Source organism: Pomacea canaliculata, linkage group LG1 (assembly GCF_003073045.1).
Source record: "Pomacea canaliculata isolate SZHN2017 linkage group LG1, ASM307304v1, whole genome shotgun sequence".
NCBI lineage: Eukaryota > Metazoa > Mollusca > Gastropoda > Architaenioglossa > Ampullariidae > Pomacea > Pomacea canaliculata.
Genome location: NC_037590.1, coordinates 20416730 through 20428012, shown reverse-complemented (window position 1 = coordinate 20428012; position 11283 = coordinate 20416730). Strand labels below are relative to the sequence as shown.

Here is an 11283-nt window from a genome sequence, read left to right as displayed (position 1 = left end):
TGTGTGTGTGTGTGAGAGAGAGAGAGAGAGAAAGAAAGAGAGGTTATATAACCTACCACGAATCAGAAGGAAATTTTTTCACAGGGGGACTGGCAAAGGTTAGGCCAGAATCAGTAAGTATTTAAAATACAGCGGGATGAAATCTACAAATCAAGACCCCATAATGTTTTCTTTTTTATTTACTGACAAAATATGGAGGATAAAGAAATAAAAACACAGAAAACGGGCAGAAAATATACCGCTCACACTGTTTGGACAAGACTTGTACCAAAACTCAGACACTGCTCATCCGCCATTGCGAGAAAAGCACGCCTTAGAGAAGTCAGGTGTGACCTGGTACCAGTCGGGATGCGAGCCGTGGCGATAGAAACTGATCTGAAGGGCGAAGCTGGAACAGAAGGTGCGCCAGCACGTGCAGCACACAATGGCAAAGGAGCTGTCATCGGGCGCTAATCTGGCACTGCAGCGATTTGGTGTCGGGACGTGTTAGAGGGCATCACACGGAGCCTGGGTCCGCTTTGCCTCGGCCGCCCGCCGCTAATCCCGACACTGGGAGGATCGACCCAGTCGCGGCGGCAGTAGCTTTACAGGGGCTTGGCGGCAAGAGAAGGCCAGTCTCGACAGACTTGCGGGATTTACGGTTCCATGCCAATGCTAGTCATGCCTTTTGCTGGGTCAGAGATGGCCGACTGCAGTATAGAATTTGTTTGGAGCATGACTCACGGCTTTTTATCCCCTTTCCCTTCTCTTTCTCTCATTTTCTCCTTTCCTTCTCACTCTTTGACTCTTTTCTTTTATATTGGAGAGCTTATAACCGATTCTTCAGCAGTACATAGCCACGACATTTGTGTTTTTGTTTATTTGCTAGTTTTTATATCCTTTAATAAATATATAACAGTATATAGGTAATTTATTATACGCAGACTTCTGAATTGCCTTCGAGTGTCCAGATCTGTTCTTTGATAGTGCGACTATCGACTTTCGCCCTCCGCCTCAATCCCCTATCTGTGTATCTGTAGAAATAAAGAAAGAAATGATGCCCAGAAAAACAGTCTATCCCTCTAAATTTCCAGCTAGACTCTTGGGACATAAACAAGACCTTCTAATGCTCCATGAATCTGCGGGAATTTTCTGTAGGGGGCACTGGAGAAGGCACGGTCCGAATCAGTGTGGTTGTAAATACACCAACATTTATCACGTGGTTTACAGGGATTTTATGGCGTGCCCGGCTCTGGTCATTTTTGTCGATTGTCTCTAGTCTCTCATGGCTAGTTTTAAGAGTAGGTTAAAATTACACACCCTGATGCCACGACACCTACGGTGTGTGAAGGGACTTCGGTAACCAGGATTTAAATAATGACCGTTGGAAGGTTACATGTTAGTGAAAGTGACTTTCCCTCGCAGTTGAGATAAACTAATATATGTGACCAAGACCGTCAAGCCACCATGTCTTGGCTGTCACATCAAATACTCCAAAATAAAAAAAGTAATATAAAAGGGTCATTGATTGATTAAAATTATCATTGTTAAATTGGTTTTAAATTAGGTTTTAATTGTAACGTGCGTCTTCTACATATTTGCCGCAGTCTGATCTGCTGGACATCGATGGAGAGAAATCTTTCCATCAACAATCATGCCCTCGCTGTTCACACAGACACACATCAGTCGTGATTTTTTAAAACCATATAAATATATGTCATCGTTGTCATTGGCTATAAGTATTCCTAGACTGGAATATTGCCATGGAAACCAGCGGAAAGAGATGCATGATTAAATAAGTGTCTTGAGCATGATTTACGAGTTTAATCTTAAAATCTTCGAAAACTTAAAAACCGTCTTAAGACATATTGATATAGAACTGTGTTCAGAGACATCTGTAATATTGTCTGTCAGACAATTGATTGTTGGCTGTCAGAAATATCACTAATGAAAGTTATATATATCTAATTACAGCTCTCGAGATCTGAACTGACTTTCGTCCAGTATGCAAAGTTTCCAGCAAAAAAATGCAAAACGTTATAAACACAAACATTTACTGGTCATAAGCTTCTCTCGTTTGCTACACCCAGTTGACATAGGCAAACTTTAGTCAGTTAACGCTGCTATCTTCTGTGTGGGTCATAGACACTAACACCCAGTGTAACGAACTACAAATATCAGCTCCCGTATTTTCATTTCGAGAAAAATGTAATTATCATCGGAGCATGGACAATTTTAAGACTTGCCAAAATCTGCATAGATGACAGATGCAGTGTGAGCAAAGGGAAATAAAAAAGGCGATACGCTATTATCAAACTCTCGAAGTTACTACCCTTTGTTCCTTGTCGTTTAAAAATAAAAAATAAAAAAAAAACACCAAAATTGATAAATAAAAATTAAATAAAACTGGTATGATTTAATCAAACCGAGTTATACAAAATACATTGCATGAAATATTTTTATTGAACAAAATGACTACGTGCTTCCGTGGTCCCAAAGTAACTGTCAGTTTTAGAAACTATTCTATGCATCGTGTCTTAGATTACTGCATAAAGCTGTGTAAAGGATGCTGTAATGGCAATTGTTTTTTATTTTTATTTAGTTTTAGGACATCGATTTTGCAAAATTTGTTTGTAACTGATTTATAAATACCTGGATGAACTAAAAACTAATTTTAAAAGGCATCGTAGCTTAGGGACTTATTATTTTATTTTGAGCCCTCATTCAGCTGTCTCTGTGGCGCAATCGGTTAGCGCGTTCGGCTGTTAACCGAAAGGTTGGTGGTTCGAGCCCACCCAGGGACGTTAGTTTTTATTTTTCTTTTCTTCATCTTTAATACAACTTGTTTTGATCTAGTATCGTATTGGAAATGAGATCTTAATATAATGACAAAGAATGGGATCTTAATATAATGACAAAGTTGACGTGACTCCCATTCGAAGAAAATCGTGTGTGTTTTGTGTGGTCATCATTGTTGTTCTATCAGTCAAATTATTACAAATGAATAGACCAGTAAAGAAGCCTTCTGTGTTTACTTAAACCGCAAAGCCTCAAGGTCTTGTGAAATCGATTGTAAACTGGCCGGAACTGGTAATTAAGTGCGCGTGCAGCAGTATGTCATCTGCAGCAGTCTTGTTTTTAATGCAGGTTTCTCCCTGAGCTGTGCTCCATCCTAAGTGTCCCGCTCGGGTTTATCAGATACTCGATCATGTCACGTCACTGAAATAATAATTATACTCGATCATGGGTATCGCCTAATTGTGCGCCTTCCTAGGAAAATCTACTCAGAAACTCTTACACCATCAGATTACTCGTTTAAGAACATCGCTACCATTAATTACTGGGATGAATAATTTAGTTTTAGCATTATCATTTTGATCTAATGTAAACGCGATTTCATTTAGACAATGTAGCATCTCTCTAAATTCACCTTCACGGTGGTGATCGGAGATTTTAGCTTTCTGCTCACAATAAAAATTTTAATGGCCACCATTTTGGATGAGCAGAGCATATTCGCAGAATCTAATGTGTGAGACATTTAAAATGCTGGTCACTGGTTTATGTTTTTGCTTCAGTCTGACGTCCGTGTTACTAGCCAAAAAAAAAATTAAATGCGTTTTCCCACCAATAAAACACACATTTATTAGGTTTATAAACTTTATCATTCATTAATGCCCACTTTCAGACAATTTCTTCACTTAAACACGTGTATGAAAAAAACATCTAAACAGTATTTAGTAGACTTCGCATCTATTTCACATTCGTTGTCGTCATCATCGTCATAAACCTCCTATCTCACATTACCACTATTTTGACTTAGGTGAAGAGTGCAAATCAGGAATGATGACAAGAATGATGACAAATATGATAAAACGAGATTGCAATACTTGCCTGGAAAAAAAAGTATTATACAAAAAAAGAAGAGTTAAAAATAGCCAGTAAACATGGCAGTATATATATTCAATTGCATAATTCAATTCTTTCCCCTATTTACACAGTCACACGTCTGATCAAATAGGTGTAGTTGGTACTCTATACTCGTACGATAAAATACTGCGTCGAATGGTGAAACGCGACCATGTTACAAACTGGATCATGCCCAGAAGTACAGGATAGAAGCAGACGACCTTAAACATGACATCTTTGATTATCTCCAATTCCTCCCCTGAAAGCAAACCATCCTGCAAAATAAAAAAAAGTTATAGGCTTTTCTCTTTCACTCCCTTTCTCTCCTTTATCTATCATCTCAAACTCACAAATTTATATTTTGTATGGCCAAGCAATTGAAAACCTTCAATATTCAGTCAAATACAAATGTGTTTCTAGAGCCTCAACAAGCACAGTGGGCTACAAAATTTATCAGGATTATCAAGGAGTTAAAGGATTATATTATATAAAGATTGCATCCAATAATTACTAATGTGTATGGATGGGGAATATTGGCAAATCTCTCCTCTCTGCTGCGTTTGAGGAAAACAGGTAAAATCACAGGTAATGTGCTCACCTTGAGCTTTTCGTAACCGAAGTGATTGAGGATTGCGACAACCAGCATGGGAGACAGGGAGTTGGCCGGCTTCACGACCAGAGCGTTGGCGCCGTAAACCGTAGAGGAAATAGGGTGTCTGTGACGATAAATAACGAGTCAGTGTTACAGCATTGCCACAAATAAACAAACAACTGTTTGCAGGAGAAACAAAAAGTGTTCACGTGTCGGCAGTACCAGAACTCAGCGCCCAATCACAAGTAAGCAATTGTTTATGACATCAAATATTGTCACGATGACTACAGAAAACTGTCTCTGGGTGGCCATAGAAACTAATGGATAGAGTGGGTCTGACTGTCATGTTTCAGTCTACAGACAGTTCATAAACATTTGTTTGTGTTTCATGAAAATTAGTCACCAGTCTCACACTCTTCCCCTAGGTTAAAAAGTTACGTATTTACTATTTGCAGAAAATCGTTATGTACAAACTAGAATTTGTTTGCAGCTCAGATATGAGAAAAATAGAACTAAAACTCACTTGCGATTGTACTTTTCCCGGTCGTGGTCAGAAATATCAGATAGCGGCATATTGAACAGTGAATAGGAAGCACCTGTGACACTCCTGTAAAAATCAAGGATCGTTAAGTTTTCTTTAGATGACAACAGAAATAAATCATTGTGGTGGTGATGCAAAATGACGAACGTCTGCGAGTAGCGATCATTGCATCTAAGCAATGTACAGTTCCTGATCATGTGTGCGTGGCACAATATATTATACAATGTAAACCTACGGATCTGCAGAGAAATATGAAGAGCTAGCGTGTTGGGATTTAACGGTCACACGAGCAAAGCCAGTGACCTAGTCTGTGTAGATCCCCACATAAAACATTACATAAACTGACTCACGTATCGAGAAGTATGAAGAGCATCAGAAGCCAGGGGTTGGATGGGCCGATCAGAAACATGAGAAGTCCACTGCAGATCTTAAACACAAAGCTGCACCGAATGATGCGGAAATAACCAAAACGTCCAACAATGGGAGCGCCAAATATGACCATGAACTGCGGAAATAAGAAATTAAATAATATCTAAATGATTTTTTTAAAAAAGATGGAAATAGTCACTAATGTAACAGTGTGAGAACCTGTGAGTAACTGCATTGGGACACTCAGGTGACACGGGCATAAAAACAGTAGATGTGATTAACCCATTCTGATTTAACAAATAAAAACACATTAACAACTACTTTCGAGAGGGTGGAAACAATCAGACGCATGTGAAGCTTACCCCTCCAAGGGTACCCGTAAACCCGTAGAACGTGCTGCGAACCGTAAGAGGTACCCGTGTAGTGGGAATAAGAAAGTCGCAGAGGATTGCCGTGAAGTTGGACAAGTATGTCTTGTGAAATTCCTGAAAGAAGTTGGTCAGCACGAAGGCTATGAAGTTCCGCTCCGAAAGAATCTGTTGAGAGAAGATAGACCGTTTATAAAATCACGACATTAATTAAGTATTTAATGTGACTTTTAAAATGGCAGTGCAGCATTATTTTATTTTAAATCAAAGGAAGTTATTCAGTCATCCCCTACACCCACCACTAAAATTTGCATCATTGAATTCAGCAACCAGAGGAATCTCAAATTCAGAATGAAAAAAAAAAACCCAAAACAAAACACACTTTCTTGAAAACGGTCAACTAACCTACCTGCCACGTCTTTAACCAGAAGGGCTCCTTGACCTGTGGATGATTCTGCTCTATATCTTGTTCTACTTTCTGAGGCATTTCTACATTGTCGTCTTGGGCCTTGTGTTCACGAAAGTCCCACACTGTGTGCGCATTAAGCCCAGTGTAGATCATGAGGGACATACCACATAACGCCACAAAAAAGGCGGTAATCTGGAACGCCAGGAAGTTCTGTAGACTACTAGACGTGTATTCAAACACCAGAATGGAGCAATGCCCTAACATGCTTGCCATCTGAGCGTACTTGGTTAATAAAAGTCTGTCCTTTTGGTCTGTAGAAATTTCGGTAAACAAACAGCACATAGCTAAACCAATGAAGGTGAACATTGTGTCGTAAAGGCTCAGAGCGATTATGAGATGCAGTCCCGTGGCCCAGTCACTGGAGCCAAACTGGAACCAGGGTATCATGTATGACAAAGCCAGGAAAGGAGCTGTGTATAGAATACTTTCCCTTCTCGTCCTAGTAATGGTAAACTTAGCATTGTCCTGAAAGAGAGCGAACAAAGGATCGTTAACGGCATTCCAGATGAGGAACAGAAACTGGCGAAATGAAACCATGACTCCTGAATGTGGTAGCGGTTGAGGAAAACTTTAACGTAGTAGAAGTAAAAGGAATGATGGATCATCGTCATCCCCAGGCTGGAGGCACAGTAAGCCATCATCCGTCGTTTTAGGGTCATTGTGCTCTGATGTCAGCTGTAAACAGAAACTGTGACACTTCTACTCTTCACTATCGCTGTTTTATCAGTTCTCTTTTGACAGTACGTGATTTCGTTTAAGCTGTCTTGAGCAGTTTATCCAAACGTCTGTGCGTTAGTTAAGCCACTGACCCCGAATAGTAAATGGGTGACATTTTAAACAGATTCCCAGAAGTGGAGAACATCAGGACCAGGTCGAGAAGACTAAAAGTGCTGCAGCTCCTGGTAATGACTTGCTTTTCATTGTTCCAGCGCTCAAGCACAGGTGTGCATTCGCTAGAGAAGTGTCGAGAGAATGAAAATGATCCCACAGGCTGCGATAAACCTGTTTAAAAAAGGAAAAAAAACTATTAAAATTAAGCATTCGGATTCAAAAGTTTTAAAAAATGTTTAAAAAAACAAAATGATCACTTCAAAAATAAGGGTTCTGATCATGCAAACCATTCTCACTCGGATTCCAATAATGTAATTTAAATAAGTATCATTACTATTGTTATCACTAAGCACTAAACATAATAATATTACTTGTATAATGCCTTTACCATCCACAAAAGCGGGCTTAAAGCGCTTTTCAAAAACAAGGTACACTGCTGTGGACTTCAACAGTTAGAGAGATTTAGCAACACAGCGTTGGCAAATAATAATAATAACAATAATAAGTGAGCATTTATATAGCTCAATATTTCCGTCAAAGGACAACTCATTGTGCTGAGCAAGTGCACGAAATACTCACAAAGACGTAGAAGGAAAAACCATGACAAGACTCGCTGCACTCCGGCAGCAAAGGGAGATCACTGAAGATATAACGGTAACGACCCCAGAGAATAAGGTTAACGACATCAGGAAAGTACTGAGAATATATTGAGAAATCTTGAGAATATCTTGAAATAAGAAGTGTTGTCATATGAAACTGTACAAAAAAGTAATCGTCACTTCAGTTTATTTACTTCATCGCAAGGTCGTTGCCGAATGGAGTGAAATCCAGCCAATAGATCCAGACAGTTCGCACTTCAAAATAACATCAGCTACAATCCAGCTACAAAACAGAAGAGGGTAGAAAACGAAGCAAAAGCACGTGTAAGCATGAAGATCCAAAAATTCATCCTAATTGATTCATGACCACAACACTAAAACAAAATCAAAGAGACTCGATCGCACCAGCCTGTCAGGTAAAGGGAAAGAACTCTCACAAAGTCTCTCTCAGATATATACCTATAAGTAAACGACCTCAGCAACACTCTGCAGTTTAACATCAGACAGCACTCAATAATAACCAAGATGCTGGCAAAAAAGTCAGTATAAGCAAGGTCAGTAAAAGTGACTCACGGTAAGTAAACTACAAACGATTGCAATAATAGTATTTTTTCTTTCGTTTTCTTCCCTTTTCAGCTTTTTAAAATTTTCTGTTCATTTGTACGTCAGTCAATTCATTTTGTTCCTCTTCATTGTTTCTTTCTTTTCGCATTTCTTTCTTTCTATATTCATTCCTCTTTATTTTTTCTTTCTTATTTTTGCCATTAATTTCATCTTTCTTTCATAATAAAGCACATGCAGTCTGGCTCGTAAGTTTTCACAATATAATAAAGCATATAAAATTCGGCACGAGATCACTTACAAACGCAAACGTGGACTTAAGTACACATGTATGCAAGCGCGAGCACACACATACACCATCGTACTTCTAGGTCGCATTGATGCTAATGAGGCTGAGAAGATAGTGTCACAACAAGCTGTGACACTAAGCAACACGTTTTACCCAACTGTGTATTCTGAATAGCGTTTCATCCACCCTTCTACATCTGGAATAATTACCGCATGTTTACAAATTTCAGGTTTGACAGATACCAAGACATGGTGACATGAGAATTTTCGAGACTGCAAGTTTCAGAATTCCATGGAACCCTGAGGTGGAATCCTCGGCAGATACATTGCACAGAAACCAGAATTCAATAATCGCCTATGAGTTCTTGTCGATTTCTAGACAGTGGAACCTACCACTACAGATGAATGTGGAGACGTAAAATGAACGGTCAAGGGAAGACAGCGCGAAAAGCAACAGCACACACCAACACAACTCTTCACAGAAAGACCTGCATCTCCTTTAGTAGGCTTTATTACATGGCAAGCTACCTATGTAGTCACTGGTGGGTCATCGGAGGTCTGTGCAGTACTACAGAACCGAGCATTGTACTACAAATGTTTACATTCGGGTCAGGAGATGCATGATCGTTACCGAGCCTGAAGGTGTGATGCCACACGTGTAGCCTCGCGCTCAATACGTGTGCTTTGCTGGGGTCGGGGTGGATGTGAGCAGCTGTGCGACTGACTTCATTGTCACCGAAGTGAGAGATGACTCAAGCCCTGGTGATCATCGTCTGTTCGCTGTTTATACGCTTCAAGATAAGTCGGCGCCACGTGTTTGCCTTTCTCTCGATTTCAGCTGTTTAGTGGTTCTACTGTCTGTAAATCTGCTTTATGTTTCTTTTTCTGACAACTTGTCTTTCTGGGGAAAACTTTGTCAACTTCTGCATCCCCCGGTTATTCCCCTTCCACTCGTCCACCCCAAAGACGTCTGGTCAAAGAAAGGGATATCAGTCTGTTCGCCTGACTGACGGTAAGGACCTTAGGATGGGGGGAAGAATCGTACAGCCTGCTCTTTACATATATCCTGTCTTGTCTTTCCCAATCATATTAGCGGAACAACCGATAAGTGAGCGCGACGTGCAACCAGGACTACCGCAACACGTTTCCAAAAATGCCGTTAACAGAACGACAGCAAAGGTGCACACGACACATCAAATGTTCATGTATAAGAAGCAGAAAAATTTACTCCCTTTACTACGAAAATGTGTACAGGTACAGACGCTGAACGCATGGTGCTTAAAAATACTCTTAAGCCCGAAGACGACACCTCACGAACACACATATGAGTCGTTATAAATATTTTCTGCATAAAATTCCTACCCACAAGCATCCAGTTCTTCGCGTTAAAAAAAAAAAGCAGCTATCTCACCTGAAATCGAGGACCTTCGTTGCTCTTGCTAGTTGTTCCTGAAGGTCAGATACGTATCCGATCAACTTTGCAAACTAAGCTTGCCTAATGTCGGAGAACTTGTTATACTTCGAGTCGTCGCCTTTTTAAGGTCCGTTTGCAATCAGCGCACACACAGTGACATGTGACGCATGACTCTATCCAGTCAATGGTTGACCCCTCACCTCCCCACTTTTTTTTTTTTTTTGATGTAGCCAATAAGCGCTATGAAATCAGCATCTGGGATGAGGTCAGAAACGGTTGACGCTGTACTTCTTTGGAGGGCAGACAGTGTGATGCAAATAAAATTACCTAATTTAATGCGCTTGATTTATTTTAATTAATACTGTCGTTTATATGATTTGACATTAACTAGACCGATCATTAGCATGCTGCAAAAACTCGATGAAGATTATGTTTTGTCGATCGTTATGTGCTTGTGATCAGTGGATTGTTCACGATGTCGTCAGTAGACTGGCGACACGTGTCTCGCTGAGTCATTAGAAGAAGTCCGGAGAGGTGGCGTGGGCGAGGCAGATGGGGAGAGGTAACACTCGAATATCGAACTGGACTAGCTTTTATAAGTTCGGCAGCTTGTGTACATATAAATGCGTTGTATGCTGTCTCACCTGGGGCACGCCAGACCTAAATATAGAGCGAGGTTCCTCCTCACATCATCTTTTTGGCATGATGAGGAAAGGACATATTTTGTCTCGGTGATTTCAGATGCACAGTGGGCTACGTAAGCAGCGTGATAAACGTGACAGTCATGTTATGAACTGATTGCTGTAGTCATATTTATTGACGATGTAGCTGACTCGATCCTTCCCTTCCGTGGTGTTAACCATGCAGCTACGCTAGCACTTGCTATATTTATCTCTTTAGGTATACGGAATATATAATGTACAATCAAGCTCGTATATTTATAAGGGCGCCCGGTAGTATAGTGGTTAAAACACTCATTGTCACTACTGCAGTGAGCGGCTAAGGGTTCAGATCTCGTCTAGCAACCCTCTTCGTATGTGACACCTGTTCGCAGGGCGTCCGAGGTTTTCTTCCACCAAATAAACCAACCATCGTATATTAATGTACACACAACACGCAGCTGAAGGACCGTGCATGATACGTCAATATGTTTCGGCACACAATAACAAAAAATTTGGAAGAAAGCACTTTATTATTATTAGGTTCACATAAATGCATGCAGCTCGATCGTTGAATGTTTTAAGATTCACGATGGAATTTTAATTTCCCCTTCTCGACTGAAGCACAGACACAAGAAAAATAGTGAAAAGGAAAAAAGAATATCTTGTACACAATTAACTGCATACACTAATTGTTCCATTGTCAT

General features: G+C 40.2%; 1 protein-coding gene and 1 non-coding gene across 2 annotated transcripts; one reads left to right on the top strand and one right to left on the bottom strand.

Moving 5' to 3' along the window:
- Positions 1-2709: 2709 nt before the first annotated feature.
- On the top strand, positions 2710-2783 carry Trnan-guu. The gene has a single exon. It is a non-coding gene; the product is annotated as a tRNA-Asn (tRNA).
- An 820-nt stretch (positions 2784-3603) lies between these two features.
- On the bottom strand, positions 3604-11281 carry LOC112575532 (transmembrane protein 180-like). Its single transcript, XM_025257470.1, is given in 8 exon segments — positions 3604-4160; positions 4484-4601; positions 5001-5084; positions 5369-5523; positions 5750-5923; positions 6165-6748; positions 6751-7226; positions 9915-11281. Coding segments are annotated over 7 exon segments (1419 nt in total). The 5' UTR covers positions 6884-7226; positions 9915-11281; the 3' UTR covers positions 3604-3989.
- Between the last annotated feature and the right edge of the window lie 2 nt (positions 11282-11283).